The sequence below is a fragment of the Anastrepha obliqua genome, chromosome 1 (assembly GCF_027943255.1).
Source record: "Anastrepha obliqua isolate idAnaObli1 chromosome 1, idAnaObli1_1.0, whole genome shotgun sequence".
In the NCBI taxonomy this organism is placed as follows: domain Eukaryota; kingdom Metazoa; phylum Arthropoda; class Insecta; order Diptera; family Tephritidae; genus Anastrepha; species Anastrepha obliqua.
This window is the reverse complement of record NC_072892.1, coordinates 93,779,296-93,797,830: the sequence shown is the minus strand read 5'-3', so window position 1 is coordinate 93,797,830 and position 18,535 is coordinate 93,779,296. Positions and strand designations below refer to the sequence as shown.

At 36.9% G+C, this 18,535-nt stretch overlaps 1 protein-coding gene across 1 annotated transcript; it reads right to left on the bottom strand.

The window, feature by feature from the left end:
- Window positions 1-1,628: 1,628 nt before the first annotated feature.
- LOC129236023 (uncharacterized) lies at window positions 1,629-2,310 on the bottom strand. Its single transcript, XM_054870190.1, has 2 exons — window positions 2,272-2,310; window positions 1,629-2,210 (listed from the first exon to the last, which is right to left on the bottom strand). The coding sequence occupies exons 1-2, from the start codon at window positions 2,308-2,310 to the stop codon at window positions 1,629-1,631; spliced, it is 621 nt and encodes a 206-aa protein (XP_054726165.1).
- Between the last annotated feature and the right edge of the window lie 16,225 nt (window positions 2,311-18,535).

Sequence of the window (18,535 nt, the reverse complement as noted above, 5' to 3'; positions counted from 1 at the left end):
CATTGTGAACATCACTCATGTTTTGTTTACAAATTTTTGCAGAAAAAATTGCTGTTGTGTAGTCAAACATTTTTATTTTTGCGTTAAATATTAAAATTGTAATGCTTAGTGCTTACTTGCGCCTTTGTTTAATTGAAGAAGAAACTAATACCAGTCAGCAATCGGCTGAACAAGTGTCCAGGAGGATATTACGCGACAAGTGTAATCCCCTTGAATTACCCAATGCAAGGTAAACATGCAAATAATTATACTCGTAAACCAAATAAATAATCGCGTTTTAACTATTTATACATAGCTTTCACCAATCGTATAGAATAAATAAGCCGGCGTTCAAATATAATATTTGTTGGATGTATTGCACAGTGGTCTGCCAGTGGCACGTAAACGTTTTGCAATAGACATAGTCGTAAAGCTTTCAGCTGCTCTAAGATTTTTTGGTGAAGGAGCATACCAAAAAGGAGTAGGGAGGCAAGTGGATTTTGGCTTATCGCACTCAAGTTTTAGCCTTGTCTTGTCTGAAGTATTGAATGTTTTTGAGGAGTGCCTTTGCATTCAGTGGATAAAATGGCCTACTAAAGACGAAATGCGTGAAATTGCTTTGGATTTTCATCAACAATTTAATATCCCAGGCATTATTGGCTGCATAGATGGCACACACGTTAGAATTATAGGCCCTAGGAATAATAAACGCTTATATTATAACAGAAAGGGTTACTATAGTATGAATGTTTTGCTGGTAGATTGGTAAAATTTGTGTATGCTTTTACGCATGTTAATAATTTTATCCTGCAGTATGTGATAACAAAATGGCAATAAGATACGTCGATGCTACACACGCTGGAGCCTGCCATGACTCATTAATTTGGAATACAAGTGAATTGAGGGTTTCAATGGAGCAGGATTACTTGGTAGGCACTAGAAATGTTTGGCTGCTAGGTAAAATTTTAATGAAATCTGTAAGTCTCAAAATCAAATTTTGTTCATAGGCGACGCTGGATATCCTGGAGCCTTGGTTGCTAACACCGCACAGATCAGCGAAAGAGGGCTCCACAGAAAGCAAATTTATTGAGGTTCATGCACGTGGACGTAACATTGTGGAAAGGACCAATGGCGTCTCAAAAAATAGATGGAGGTGTGTACTAGGAACCAGGGAGCTACATTATTCGCCTAAGAAAGCAGCTCAAATTACTAATGTCTGTTGCGCGTTGCACAATATATGCTTAAAGTATCGGTGCGATGACACACCTTTTATTTCAAATAGAGCTTCTCAACTGGAAATTTCTGAACACGTGAAGTCTGAAGAATCTGAATCGCATTCATCATATCTCAATGAGGCTAAGCGTATTAGAGCAAATATAGGCAATTGCCTTAAATTTATGACAAAATGTTTTTATAATTGAATGACACTCTTCAAACTCTTGTATTAGCTCAAAAGCGGCTTTATTGTTAATCTTGCTTTACCAATTTGAAAAAATAAAGTACATAAAATTCATTTTTTTTACAAAAACGTTCGAAACTTTCTAATTAATATCTAAGCTTTTCTTTGCAGCTAGTATTTTCAAATTTTGAACCTCGATTTGGCTGTTTATAAGTATGAGTTTACGCTCAACTTCAATTTTTCTGAGCCGTTAAATTTCCGAATTGGGGCGTTTTGTTTCCTTTAGTAAACTGTTTTGAATATTTGGAAAGTTTTCGAGGCCTTGGTTTAATTCCTTTAAGTGGCCTTCTATTTCAGTATAGTGATGATTCTGGATTTCCAAGCCCTTTCTGACGTTGTCATTCATTTCTTTTTGAACATCTAGTTCAAAGTTTAATAGCTCCGAAGGGTTAATTTTTTTGCGAGTTTGCTGGCTGGTTTTTTGTGCAGGCAAAGCACTTTCCCCTTGCGTGTCACCGGCAGTTTCGGTGCTATTTTCGTCCAAGCTATTGTCCATGTAACTACATTCCACTTGAGAGTCCTTACTAGAGCTGTTGTCTTCATCACTACTGTTATTTTCACGTTGCTTACCAGTTGATTTCGTTGCATTCAAACCAAAAGGCTTGCCGTCTTCGACACCTTCCGCAGCTGCTATTGACGCAGTTATATCCAAAATTGACTGTTCTAATACAGAAAAAACATGTTGCTTGCAAGGTCCTCCACCGGTCTTTTTCCTATTCTTGGTATTTTCAACAGCCTTGTTTCGTACGTATCGTTTTTGATCAATCCAAACCTGTAAGCAATGGCTATATAAATTATGGCACATTCCATAGCCACATTGCATTGATAGTCACCTTTTTCCATTCGGAGATTGATTTTGATGGTGGGCCCATGCTATTAAGGGAATTGTTCAATTTCTTCCAAAAAGCCAGCACTTTATCTTTATCTTTTATCTATTTTTTTGGAAGCCCTTTCCTTGAGTTTTGTTTATAGACCTAATGTGATATAAAATAATTCTTAACTAAGTTTAATAAGCAATAAACAATCCTTACATTTTATCAAGTGTTGTTCCCCACGTTCAGTTTTGTGAACAAATTCTATACATTCACGTGGAAAAAAATTTGTTGACGGTTAGGGTAATTTTTCGAAAATGGGAAATTTTTCACATGTGAAGTTCACAATGAGAACAGAACAAATGTGGGAATTTTTCCATTGGGAATTGCATTCACGTGAAGTTTACAGTAAGGCTGAATAATGTATAACAAATTTAAGTCAGAAATATATAAAAAACAGTATATTCAATTAGTTAGGTGAGGATAAGAATACGCATGTACATATTTACTCTAAGTATATATGTATGTAATTAATTGGCACGTACATCCTTTGCTGGGTGTATGGCCGAGGTCCTCCTTCGTTTTTTATGTTCGTTTTGATGTTGTTCTACAAATGAGGGGACCCAGAGTTTAAGGAAAACAAATTCTTCATACCCACAAGCCGTCATGAAAATTTTGCCATGTAGTCTGCTTTCTTTTTGATCGCAATAATGCACCATCTCATTGCATTCAAACATTTTGAGGTTAGTGATTACAATAAAAACATATCTGGATACATATGGATCAGTTAGATAAATACGAGCATTGAATATAACTGTCGTTATATTGTTCGGGAATTTAATATTTAAAAAAACCCCTTGCGAGTTTATAAGATTTATTGGGACTGATAACTGAGGCCACATGAAAATGTATAATTCATATTGCATTTCATGCAGCTTGGCGGCGACAACTCCGGATGCATGTTCTGGTGCGTTATAGTGGTGAAGCCAACCACCTTCTTTTTCACCAAATGCGGCTGTGTCTCCTTCAATTTTTTGTGAAAGCGGTCCAAAAACTCACTCTGATGTTGTGATAGTTCTTCTTTTTTCTAAAAAAATCCATGATCGTATCCCAAAAAATCGTCGTCATGACCTTTGCGGCCGATGGGACTGTCTTCGCCTTCTATGGAGCAGATTCACCGAGAGAAATCCATTGTTTTGATTGTTGCTTAGTTTCTGGTGTGTAATCCACGTTCTATCAACGGTGACAACTTGACGCAAAAATTCTTCCGGATCTCGCTTAAATTGCTGCAAGCACTGCTTCGAGCTTAATAACTGCATCTGCTTGTTGTTACTTGTGAGTAATCGCTGCACCCATCGGTGCCGGTCCGGTCGACACACCTATGGTCTCTGTTACTTCGCACACTTCCGTTCGCCGAACAGCGAGGATCATGTTGTGGACTTTTTGAATGATTTCCTCGGTAACCACGTCTGCCAGGCGTCCTGGTCGCTCCTCATCAAAAACGTATGATCGCCCACGATTAAATTCGTTGAATCAATATCTAGCTGTGGTCATAGATGGCGAAGCTTTTAGCTCCTTGCATTTTTCCCATCCAAAAATAAAAAGCGAATTACCGAACGATACTGCTATTTTTCCATCTTAGCGAAAATCATGAAACACGTCTTACTCGAATAGCTGCCAAATCCAAACTAACCTATCAGTCAGTCTGAAATTTGTTTGTGGATGGCAGCACACGCTGCTAACACCAACTTCCCTCAGGAACGCCCTCTGCCATTAAACACGGGTACTTATTGAACCGCCCTCGTCTTTTTTAAAAATAGTAAAATCTTATTCCTGTTTGAGACACCCTCTATAAACATATTTAGTTCCGATAACTCACTACTAAATGCACTAAAACTTGAAAGTATTTATCTGTTGCATTGCATTCGGTTCCGTGTGGAAAATAGCTCGTAAATTTCGTTTATTTGGCTTGGCCAAATGAACTCATCAGTTTAAGTGAGGAGTTCAATTTTAGGCGGCCATAAAATACTAAGCGAGTGTGACAGTGAAAGATGTGCGCCAAGCTGTTTCTGGTGGACGCCAAGCCATTACATGTCTTCATTTATGAAAGTGGAAGTTCGTGAGAACTATGAAAGAGATGTTATAAAAAGTGGATAAAATTGAAATAAAGGACACTTGAAAACGGATGCATCGTAAACAAGAGAAAATGGGTTGAGTGGTGAGTTATGCAATTTAAAAATACAAAATTTAGAAATAAGTTGCTGGGAGGAATTATGGAATTTGAACAATAAAAAAAAAATTCAGTGAATTACTTTTACGAATATTGGTTACAAAAATTAATATGCATATTCTGCGCTGGAATTAAGAGTTTTGATAAAAGGAAATAAAAATTCTAGTAATTTTAAGAATTTTTCACCTTATTAAGTCGGATAAATACAATACAAAAAAGTAACGAACTAAGCGAAAAAATGCGAAAAATGTACATAACGGAATTTTTGTTTGGAAAGTTTACTGAATTAATATAAGAAAAAATAAGGAAAGAGAATTGAGAAACACCGTCGATTTAATAGCCACATATGGCAGGGCAAAAATAGTTGCTTATATGCCACAATGTATGTCGGAATTGGTAAAGGTTTCCCGAGCCATTTGATACTGAACGAGATTTCGGAGAGGGTGACTCGCCGTCATGTGTCTACTTCAATCTGATGCTGGAAAAGATTATGCGAGCACAAAAACTGAATCGTTTCTTCTTCTTAATTGGCGCGATAACCACTTGCGTGATTTTAACAAAGCGCGCCAGTCGTTTCTTTCTCGTGCTTTCACACCAAGTGAAGCCCAGCCCTTCTCCACCTGATCTTACCAACGCAAAGGAGGTCTTCCTCTTCCTCTGCTATCACCAGCTCTCCAACATCAGGCTAAAGAAGTCACACGACAGCGAGTCGCCCTGTCTGCAACCTCGTTTGGTATCAAACGGCTAGGATACATCGCAGCATACAGATAACTCCTTTTTGTACTGTCGAATGCAGTTTTGACGAAATGATGGTGTGTGTCCATTCTCCTTTTCTCCTTTTCCAAGATTTGACGTATTGTAAATATTTGGTCGGTAAGGTCTGATAAGGTCAAATCAGTTGGTTGATGGTGGGTTTCAGCTTTTCCCACAATACGCTCACTAGAACCTTATAGGCGATATTTAGAAGACTAATCAAGTGGTAATTGGCAGATTGCAGGATCATCCTTCTAATGGATTGGGCAGAGTACACTTAAACTCCAATCGGCAAGCATGCTTTCATCCAACCATATTTTTCATAGCAACTGATGCATACATCTTATCAACTCCTCACCGCCAGTCGGCAGTTCGGCGACACCTGCGGTTTTGTTTTTCTTTAGCCGCGTTATCGCAATTCTCACATCGTCATGGCTGGGTAGCGGAACGACAATTCCGTCGTCAACGATTAGGGTATCGGTATCTTCAAATTCTCTGTGACATGTGCACAAGGGAAACGAGAACAAGACGTAGTAATTCCTGCCATCAAACAAACAGTTGGAGCACTCGGGTATTGGCGCCCCAACCACTGTTGACAATTATGATTTTGAAGTTGTAATACTCTTAACACCGATAATTATACCAGCCTTAAAATCCAACGGAGAATCTCTCTTGATAACAACTACTACTTTGGACAAAGTAGGTAATTGAGTAGTAAAGTCCTCTCTTGATGAACAAAACTAACCTATACACCTTTATAGTTAAGTCTCTCAACTTGCCCGTCCTATTGTATGGCGCAGAAGCTTGGATGGTGGGAACATCCGATGAGGCGTCCCTTGGAGTATTTGAGAGAAAGATTATACGGTTATGCGGAAGATTTTTAGATCATTGTAAGTTGGCGACGCCGAGTATCGTGGGCGATGGAACAATGATCTGCATGAGCTTTACGACGACATAGACATAACACAGCGAATAAGGATTCACCGGCTCCGCTGGCTAGGCCATGTTGTTCGAATGGATACAAACGCTCTTGCTCTGAAAGTATTCGATGCGATACCAGCTGGTGGTAATAGAGGAAGAGGAAGATTTCCTTTTATTAGGCGAAGTACGAGAATGAAATGACTGGCGCGCTTTGTTCAACTTTGCCAGATTCGCTTAAGTGAATATCGCGCCAATCAAGAATAATAATGTAATTTAAGTACAATTTCATTAAGAAGTTTATTCAATTACTTTTCGTTCGAAATACAATATGTCTACTTTGCTTTCCACTGCTCTTAAAAAAATCCTCATTGAAGCAACACCAGCCACGCTATCGACATTATTTCTGCATAGAGCTTCTTTTTGCGAAATTAGATAACCGTGCCCTCTATAAGTTCTTGTAGTTTATAGTTCTTCAAACGTATCCATACCATCGTAATCTTTGGGACTTTATAAACCGCGTTACATTTCCTCCAGCGATTAAAACAGTGAGCTCGTGGTTATACCGTATTCAGTATGTACCATCTTCTAATCGTATAGGGCCCAATATTCTTCTAAGAATTTTTCTTTAAAATCGCATTAGTATATTCACGTCATTCACTTTAAGGACCCCTGTTTCACAGCCGTAGGTGAGAACTGGTCTTATTATAGTTTTATACATCTGGAGTTTTTATTCCTTTGATATCAATAATTATCAATAATTCATTCTCCATTAGAAAACCTTATAAGATATACGACAGCGAAATCTTTATACTGCAGTTTTGAAAGGCTTGGACAAATCGCCAATTATATTTTATTCATAATATACCCTATGATCTGAAACTACCGCAAATGTTGAAATAAAACAAAACAGAGTTAAATTTCAGGCAAATTTCATTTATCTCCAACCCGTCTTATGACCCGTCTTAAGCAACACACATGTGCTCCATGCACCCCTGGTTGTCCGTCGCATTCTCTTTGATCTCCTCTATCGACTGAAATCTTCTTCGACGAAGTGGTAACTTCAACTTGGGAAACAAGACGATGTCGCACGGGGCCATATCAGGTGAATAGCGTGCTTGCACGATGGTATTTACTTGGTGTTTGGTCAAATATTTATATATATATGTGTATTTATAATTGGCGCGTACACCCTTTTTGGTTGTCTGGCCGAGCTCCTCCTCCTATTTGTGGTATGCGTGTTGATGTTGTTCCACAAATGGACTCCGACGGCAGATATTTTTATGAGGAGCTTTTTCATGGCAGAAATACACTCGGAGGCAGAAATACATTCGGCTACGGCGGCCGCCAAATAATCCTGCACAATTTGGGCTTGGTGCGATGGCGCGTTATCATCATGCAAAATCCAAGAATTGTTTGCCCACATTTCCGGATACATTTACAGCATCTTTCAAAGGCTTCAAAACGGATAAATAAAGATAGATGTGTGTCTTACAGTCCTACCAACATAAGAAAAAAATAACCGGTCCACGTGCGCGGTTCGTTTAAATTAAATATTCCCGGTACTTTCTGATCATAGGATACTTAGTCGTAATTTATTTCATTCTCTTAATGAAATCCTGGATCTGATATTTGTAAGTGATTACATGATCAATGAAAGTTTCAGTCCCATAACTCATAAAGATAAGCATAATTTAACTTTAGTTGAGAATTTCGATTTCTACAGTTTTTCTAGAGTTCCTTTTACGAACTTGAACGGCTTACAACTCGATATTAATTAAGATAATTTATTTGTACAGTAAGTACAGTACCAAGATTTGTGTCCTGCAGTGTGTCAGTAAGATTAAAGCGCTGTCTTTGATAACAAATTTTCTTTTAATAACTTTACAAATTATATTGTATTACTTTATTTATCCCATACCATCATATTCTGTAGTAATTCGTAGATCTATCCTGTATCTGTCCTTTACGCATAATGCTATTACTGGGGCCATTGATTGCTGGAAAGGCTTCGATTGAATGTTCCCCAGCGATCTTTTAGGAAAGGTGACATCATTAGAGCAACAACAACATTTGCATGTATTTTGTTTTGGTAAAAGTGGTTCTTAATGTCAAAGTTCGCATGAGAATGTAAACAAGCAAACAAAGGCCACTTTGACGATAAAGACACAAAATTGTAAAATCATCTGTTCTAGTGCGATCACCTTGAATGTAGAGGCTTTTGCAAATGAGACTCTTACCGTCAACATGACATACTCAGAATTTGCTATGTATAGACTTTCGAGTTGAATGCCCTTCAATTTTATTATGAGTTACTGAAGGGCCTGTACATTACTGCAGTTTCCCAAGGGGATATACTGGACCTGCCAGCTCAAATGAACCTAACGTAGTAAATATTCTCCAGGACTTCGTTGAACAACACACATACAAAAAATCTAAATTTCGGTCCATATACTTTTACAAGATATCTTCAAATTAAAATTAAATTAAAAAAGGGGCCAGCCGAAGAAGTTTACATTGTCTTACTGATGTTGCAATAAATCTGCACCCATTTGTGCTTCTCATTTAGATTTATTGTGAGATACAGTGTATTTCAAAAAGCATGTGTGTATATGAAGCAACGCTAACCCTGCCGGGAATTTCGTAGTCAACTACGGATTACTTTCATTACGAATTACTTTGTATATAGTATATTTATGTATGTATGTAAAGAACCTTCCAAAAAAATTCAACAAAAAAATATATTATAGATATTCGTTACGAACTTATTTATAGAAAACGAAAAAAAGTTTTAGAGTTATTGATGTGACGCAAATTTCCGTGACTTTTAACTACTTTTATATATAGACTTGGTGCTTAACTCATTTATTGAGTATTTGGCAGAGTTCCTCTTTCTGATTTGCGTCTTTTGCTTTTCCATATAAATACATATGGAGGGAGCTACAGTTTTATGCCGTGTACGAATGGAAGATGTTCTTAATGAGGAGATTTTTCATGGCAGAAACACACTCGCAGGTTTGCTTTTGCCTGCCCAAGGACGACCGCTCTAAGAAACAACTTTTTCTACCATTATAAACCAAAAAAATTGAGGTATAAAGTAAGTAAAAAAGTGCCAAATTCGGTTCGAAATGTATAAAAAACAAAATTATATGGGCTAGCCGTTAATTTTTTGGATATATCTATTTTGGAAAGCATTGAAGGGAAAAGATCAAAACTATCGAAAGGTATATATACTTAATGAACAATTGAATTTTTCCAGCATTCGGCTCCATTTGCAGCGGTATAATCACAATCTACATTTTCAGTGATAGGCGGCGATAAAATATCTCACAAAGTAGTCGGCAACCTCTAAGGCAGCCATGAAATGCAGCACATCTCTTACGAAGATGGCTAACTTGGGTTCCTGGCCATTGCACCATTGGCGGGAACTGAAGAGTCGATGAACTAGCGAGACTTGGCACCAAGTTGACTGATGAGTACACAGGGAACATTATAGGCGTACTCTTACAGACTTGTAAGCTACTTATTTTTGAGAAAATTATAAAATATAGCATAATAAACCCGGTTGTAGAATCGCCCGACGATTGTAGCCGACATTCAATACTAAACACACAGAATATCTGCAAAGCCAAAATACACACAGCCTTAGCGCACTGATTTCTATTATAACGGGACACTGCCTCATAAGCAGACTCGCTTAGAGGATAGGCGTGCAGACACGTGACTTTTATAGAAAATGAGGATGAAGAATATACGATTTTGCTTCTTCTATTTACCTTCCAGCCCTATTGAGACGTATATTCGCCATTTTGAGTAGACAATTTTTTTATGAGTTGGAAGATTTCAGTTCAGAAAAGTTCCCACTTAACGTGAGTTGAATTTCCTTAAGGGGTATTTGAATTTCTACATTTTAGCGATATACGTACATACATATGCGCTCATAGACATAAACATCGGAATTGTGCACCCGTATTTCTACTAGTCTCAATTACCGCCCGCCAAAGTGCGCTAAGACGAATAAAATGCATAATATGATTGGATTTATTTTCATAATTTTATGCAAAGCGAATTTTTGCGCGTTAAATTTGCATACAAACTTGAGTTCATACAAAATATATTTGTACGAGTAGTGGTATGGGCTTTTACAAATATGTGTTTGTTCCTAAGTAGGGTGATCGATTAGAGTGCATGTTTTTTGAAGCCCATACATTCTGGAGCTTCATATATTTTACGTGGTAAATATGTAAGTATGTATTTAGATAAAAATAATAGTTTTGATATTATCAAAGGTCATTTTTAACCGTTTCAAGGCATTGAACGTAAACAATAAGAAAATCATGAGGTAAATGTTGGGAAGAACATTTAGACACATTTGTCACCCAAAGTTTTTCTTCAAGTTGGACTTCAAATAATTTGACGATTTGATGAATATAATTGATGAAAAAGCGCGATTAGAAGAAATTCAATGCTGTGCAGATATTGAGTGAGTTAGGTAGTCACTTGTGATGGTGCCGGGGTATTTGAGTATAACCACGCGATTTGTACTCGAAAGTGGTCAAAATTCGTAGCTTAAGGTAATGTTGATCTTTTGTTTTTTAATATTTGTTTCATAATTCATCGCAAATATGTTTTTATTACAGTTGACATCCAAGAGCTGCTTCGTGCATGCATTTTCCGTGTGCAGCTCAAACTCGCCTAGAGGTGAAATGTGGGTAGCCTATTGCACCTATGATAAATACTAAAGTATAATAAAAAATATTTCAGATAGCCATGCCCAAATAGATTTTTAAGTTTTTGGCATATCTTCCACGTACATATTAAATTACAGGAGCAAAAGGGTTGCTTGTTTTTGTTTATGATATTTGGAGATTATCCTAAAGCGGGCTGAGTTTTGATAGTGTTCGATATTTTTACAAGTTTTGGCTATTTTAGTATTGCAATTATTAATATTTACTGTCTATTAATTTTATTATAAAAGTCTAACTTCTTTTATCGGGTGTTTGTGTAAGAGCTAGAGAATTTAAAATGATACCACAAAACAGAAATATGGTTGGAATGCATTTTTTTATTATAATCTGGTAGATAATTCTATGGCATATATGTTTTGAATATGAGTTACATTGTCCATTCGATCAGCCAAATTTTTGATTATTTTTTTCAATAAATTTGGCCGCATGGCGTCAATGGTGACTTGAATATTGCAATAAATCGATTGTTGTCTACGATGTTGAGCTGATTAATTTTTGGAAACAAAATTTAAGTCAGCGTGAATCCATAGCACTCACTATTCACCGTAACGTCAGCTTCTTCCGCATTTCGAAAGAAATATGAACCGATAATGCCGCCAGTGCTCTATGAACTTCGCGTTCAGATGTATTTACATTTTTTTTTTTTTTCAAATTAAATTTTTACAATTTGGTAGGGTTATTCCGGCATTAAACGACTCATGAAGATTTGCCTAACCATACTGAACAGAAATGCCAACAGAATTTGTCATTATGAGCTGTCAAATTATAGTTCTCAATATCTATAGTTCTCATGTAGCTCAAAAAAACACGTGATATGATAGTCAAAATACACAAAAAATAATATGAAGAGTATGAAAATTCAGCAACTTTCACAAAATTGCTAACTTTATAATTAGAATATTTCGAATAATTTTTCTTATGCACTTTAATGGTCCATTCAATTCTAGTGCAATTTTAGTAAGTTGCACGCTGCAAGTAGCTAAAGGATACTGCAGATTTTTCACAATTTTTTTTGCAGGCAATGTCACGCATTTTCTTCCATTCGAGCTACAAACGTTCAAAGATTCTTTATATGGAAGAGAAAAGCTTAAAAACCGATTTATATAGTTTTTGATGTATAATAAGGAGACTTAGTGAAACTAGGTACATAAAAGTAAAACGCCAAAACGGGTCAAAATATCGCACATCTATTTTATTGCCCATGGTAATTAATATATATCTCAATTCAATCACTTAATCAGTTACTCGTTCTAGTTCGCCCCAATGTTCGCAAAATTAAGTAAAGAAAAAAATATCTAACAAAAAATTCGATATGAAAATCGAAGTCGATTACCCTACTACAAATGGATCCATCATAGATTTTGTTGCAGCAGTACAGTTCCTCAAATAAATCTACTATGAAGGAATGTATGAATTATGGCTCATTATGGTATGTATACATATACATATGCAATCTCACATATGAATCCAATACAATCAAGGCAATAGGGCGCATCAGCAACCACTATCACAGCACTTGTTCGCAAACTACTTATGCTCATATAGGTACATATGATTGTGTGTGTATGTGCGTGCTTATAAATGTAGGTATTGTCACCGCTTGATATCCAAATTGGAGGCAAATGGTGACTGCCACTTTGTGTAACACATTGTGGCACTACCATTGTGCGCTTGGTGTGGCGAATTTTGTGCGCCAACACCAAAGTAAACTCACATACCCACATTCATATATACACACATATTTGTGTATGTTTGTCTTTAAATGTAATGATAGAAAACTGACTTCAATGCCCGCATTCATGAAATAAAAAACCTAAATTTTTGTGCTTGTAATATATGTATGTATAGAAGTTTTTTTTTTGCCAGTGTGGCTTTCTCGTGCGGTGCCACTTTGTATGAGTGCTTCGAACTGTCATCGCTACCCTCTACATACATACATACATACGTACGAACATGCGCGTTCATAATATATTCAAGTTGCAGCGATTTGATGCGATGCGATGCGAACTGATGTGAAGAGATTTATTTTTATCGCCTTGAATTCAATTCACTTGAATCAACATTGCTGCAGAAACTTTTATGAGCATAAGCAAATATCTATAAGAATGTATATTTTAGTTAAGTTTATATGTAAATATGTACATATGCACATATATTTAAAAATATGTTTGAGTGCAATACCCGTGGGGTGGTTAGTTTTTGGGAGATAAATGTGAAAATGTGTGTTAGTTGTGATTGTTTGGCGCGCTGGCGGTTGCTTGGCATTGCTGACACTCACACAGATTTACGTACGTGTAGCTATTTCTTCAATATTTATTTTGTTATTATTACTTTTTGTTGAAAATGTTTAATTTTCTTACTTTCATGCAGTTTATCCTTTTTTGAACAATTTACAAATACGTATGTATGTATTGTATGTATGTATGCCAATATACATATGTACATATTTGCAATATATTGCCCAAGGTGTATATACAATAATTGTAAGTGAAAAATTAAGTGCATCAGTGCAAATGCAATTGAATTTTTCTTTGTAAAAGCAGCTTTAAAATAGTAAATCCACTTTCTGTGGATAGTAAGATTTCGTCAATCGCACCACTTCGCTACGTATGCGACAAGTAGCGAGAGCAATATTCAGAATTCGTCAGTGCCAAAGCCGAAAAGTAAACGCAAACAATCACCTTTCTTGCATTAGTACGAGTATAAATTAGAACTAGAATAAAATATTGAAATATACCGATTTGATTAAGACGCATAATTTTTACCTAATTAGGTTTTATGGCAGCAAAAATGTGATTGGGCTTCTTGGGTTATGCGCGATTGATTTAAAAATAATAGTTGAAAAAACTGGAATTGTGCTCTCTTATACCACAAATCGGACCTAGAGCACGCCAATACTCTACTTAATCAAATACTGGTACGGCGACAAAGTCGAGGGCTAGTTTACATATATATGTTATTATAGAACTGACGCTTACACCATTTTTTGGTGTTTGGCCGAGCTCCTCCTCCTATTTGCGGCGTGCGGCATGATGTTATTCCACAAATGGAGGGACCCACAATTGCACGCCGACTCCGAACGGCAGATACTTTTTATGAGGAGCTTTTTCATGGCGGAAATACACTTGAAGGTTTGCCATTTCCTGTCGAGAGGCGACCGCTATTAGAAAAAACTTTTTTTCTTAAGTTTATTGTTTCACCGAGATTCGAACCTACGTTCTCTCTGAATTCCGAATGGTAGTCAGGCACCAACCCATTCGGCTACGGCCGCGCCTACAACCTCAAAAAATCGTCACTATTGTTAAACCAGAAACGATGGGACGAATGCATGAAATGAAATGATTGCCCTGCCCTATGGAAGGACAGAATGTTAACCCTAGGCAAACCGGATATAATCATCAGTCACAGACTGGATATAGTCATCCCGTAAATAACTGGATAACAAGTTGTTAACGAGGATGTGGCAACAAAATAGTGCGGAAGCGCTAGTTGGTGCCCTATGACCATGTCATATAGTGCCTAAGAACGAAACTGTAATGTTAAAAAAATAATATGGTAATTGGCGCGTACATTGGTGTTAGGTGTTTGACCGAGGTCCTCTTCGTATTTATGGTGTGCGTCTTGATGTTGTTCCACAAATGGAGGGACCTGCAGTTTTAAGCCGACTCCGAATGGCAAATGGTTTTATGAGGACATTTTTCATGGCAAAAATACTATTGCTTGCCGAGAGGCAACAGGATTAGAAACAATTTTTGGTATTATTTGATGCTTATGCACGCAGATTCGAACTTACGCACTCCCGAATGGCTGCGATGTTTTGGTTATGCTAAAAAGGAGTTTTACTCCAAAAGCGGACGTGTAACTGAACCTTCAGCTGAAGCCAAGTTTCAACGGCTTGTTGGCCAAACTGTTACATATGTAATAAAGGGCCTTTCAAAAGCATTTGAAAGCCTCATGATCGATTATAACAGCAATGTGTGGGTGCGGTGGTAGCAATGTGCACTCTAATTAGGGGCAATGCTTTAGTGCTCCCGAAACTGTAAGTAATCAACATTTTATTATTGTAAGTTTGTATTGTACATTGATGAATAAAAAAGGATCTACAATACTATTGGAGAATGAAAGATCTTCTTAAATTCATTAAAATAATTATCGAAAATGAATCAGCGGACTTAGTTCGAGTTGAGGTTGAAAATGTTAAGAGGCAAATTGCACAACTTCTGCCGCCAAAAATTTGAAATCATTTGCAAGTAAAAAATTAATTTCATTTTACAATGATCGACGGAAAAGTATTCAGCGCCATAGGGGAACTATCATCATAAGCTTTAAGCATAAGCGGAATTTCTGAGGTGACTCAAAGCTTAATGAACAAATTGATGAACAAATGCATTTGATCCTTCTGAAAATAATAGGGTATCTTGATGAGCATTCCAATGACGGGCCTCCAAGGAGAAGAAAACTTAGCGTAATTCTATGCACAATGACAAATATTATTGATGTCAGAAGAGGCGCTTGAAGCAAGACTGAAATATTTTCGAAATTAAAGGCTGAGTCACATGTGGAAAGCTTCGAGACTGCTTACCATGGAAAACTTAATATACACCCAATGGCTTCTATAATATAAAAATGTAAAAGTAACTTAACGTACTTTACATTGAAACAGCTTCTTTCAGATGTGAATGAATTACCTGATAGACTTATTTCTAAAAGCTTTGACAAAATTATCAGAAATAATGGATAAAATATTTTTTTACAATAATTATTTTCATAAAGAATCGAACACACCTAAAATTTGTAATTTTTACGAAATGATTCAAAAGGCGCTGCCAGATTGCTCAAACCTATTGCATTCCAACATTTTTGCTTGGAATAAGGGAGCCCCCAACTTTGCTAGGGCATATAAAAAGTTTAATCGGAAATTTTGTCAGTAAATATTACTTAGCAGCGAAATGAAGGTGCAGTAAATGAACAGAACCAGTAAAAATTTGCAAGTATCACGAACAGCTGATAGTCTGTTTGCATAGAAAAATAAAAGTCAAGTAAGTGGCATAAGAAACATGGAAAATTCAGAATAAGTACACATGGTGTGTTCTCCAGGCACATTCCCTAGAGTTCAAGGCAAATTAACATCTTCCATATCTAAATTCTTTATACTTACTAATTACAAAGGTAAAATAAATTTTCTGATTGGCTTAAATTGTCTTCAACTGTGTTCGATCAGCTGTTTTTCTCACTGGTAAAGATTTTTTCAAAAGGAACTTAAAGAGAAATATCATTTTGTTTTCTCAATTTCCCCTGTACCGAACTTAAAGCTGATGGTGCTTGATAACTATTTGACTAGCGAACACAACTAATTACAGTAGCTGTTCTCGATTTAATAACCACTTGTCAAATAAAATAAGTCGCTTGTGGCATACATATGTATTTGGCAACACTGAACTAAGAGGGTTATCTTTTATATTTCATGCCTTCAGGTAGTAACCTGTGATGAATTGTAATTCGGTATTTGTATCGAAGGGTTTGATACTCTTTAGCATAAACTTTTATCTAACGTTTTCCCGAATTTTATTTGTTATTTTTTCAGTGAGTTTAAAAATTCATTTCGCCCCAAAGATGGAATCAACTCGTGAAATTGTTCGAGCAATGATTTATTATGATTTTCGACGTGAATTATCGAGACAGCAGTGTATTTATCAAATTATTTCGACTTTTGGCATTAAAGCACCACGTTTAGCCACTGTGAAACGCTGATACAACTAAATAGTTCCAACGTGGCTGTCGATGAATTTCGTGGAGGCAATCCAAAAACGGTTGTACCAGAAACAATCGATGCTATGCGCCAATTGATAACGCAAGATCGTTATGTAACATATCGCCCGATAAAGGCATCTTTAGGCATTAATGGGACAAGCACACATTCAATATTGCGTCTATGACATCGTAATAGATGGCGAATCTTGGATGTATAGGTACATAATTGTTAGAAACAAATGAGAAATCGGCAGTATAGGTGGTTCAGGACGAGTTTAGGTAGGTAGGTAGGTGAAATGGTTGAGTGCCAGTCTGGCACTTCTCAAGTAGCACTAAAGCGCCGTTTTGATACCATTACGAGACTTCCACCAGGCAGATATCTACAGCCTACCAGAGCTGTTGATATAATGGAGAAGATTGCTAGGATTTAGGTTGGCGCACTGACCCAGGCTGTTGAAGAAAGGAGCACCCAGTGATCTTGATCGTCTAGCTGCTAAGCCCGGACATTTACAAGTAAAGTGCTCATCCGTCTCCATCTCTGAAAGGTCCTTACAGCTTCTGCAATCGGGGTTAAATGGTAATCCTAGCTTTTCTGCATATGTGCAGATCGTCCAGTGACCAGTAAACACACCTACGAGTTTAGAAATTGAATGGCGAGGAGCCCAAACGGCTTTATGAGTCCTCCGTATATTGTACTGGGGCCAAAGGGTTTTAGAAATAGCACGTAAAGAAATGGAGCTCCATCTTTTCTGCGTTTTCCTGAGAAATAATTTGTGCAGTTCCCCTTTAACAACTGTCAGGGGGATGCCGATGCCGGAGTAGGAGGTCTCTGAGGCCAGTTCAGTCCCCTTCCCCTCAAGCTCATCAGCAACTTCATTTCCCTCTATGTTCCTATGCCCTGGCAGGGTTAGAGAAATGTTACCTGCACACCCAAGAGATTTGATCTCTTCCTCACAGGAATTTAGTCCTACAAAATTTGTTCGCGGAAGAAGTACCTCAAAGTATTTAGAGAATTTGGTCATGTGGAAACTATACCATTAAAAAAGCTTAAAACAATCAATTCTGAATGATACGCAACCATTTGTTAGTCAGAAGATTTCGGAGACTTAAGGAAAACCAACCGTCGAGGGCGAATCATGCTTCATGAAAACAATACAAGCTCTCATGTATCGGCTCACTCCAAAGATCGCTTTAAACGGTCATCCACCTTACAGCCCTGCTTTGGCACTTAATGGTTCCCTTTTGTTCTCGAATATTAAAAATAAAATGCGAGCTCATGTTTTTCAATGTCTGAAGAAACTGTTGAAGTCTTAAAACTGCTGGATTTGAAGGTATCCATTACTGAGTGCTTTGAGGATTAATTTAAGCTAATGCAGAAGTGTATTGATCTCCAAGGAGAATATTTTGAAAAACAATCAAGTCATATTCATTATTATTTTACGGTGTTTTCATTATTGGAAACGAAACACATATAAATCCAACCGTCTTATTTCGTTCGTAGTTGGTTAAGAAAATATATAGTTAGGTGTGAGCAAACTCAATGCGAGCAAGAAACTTTATAGAAGGCAAAATAGGCATATACACAAGTGAGTTTAAATGTTCTGACATCATTAGATTTGTTAGTTATGGTGACAAAAATATATGGATATTTGGCTGATGTGTTGGAGTAGAGATTTGCAAATGTCATGAAACCTGGGTACTTTCACTTAAATGTGAACCAGCCTAATGTATACAAAAAGTATAAGAAGAGTTTGGCAATACTAGGAAGATATACAATATTGACTAAAAACTAAATCGGTTTTAATCACTTAATTTATTGTTGCTTTTACATACAATTTTTTCACTAAGCAAATAGAGCCGACTTTAGGCTTTCATCTCTTCTTTT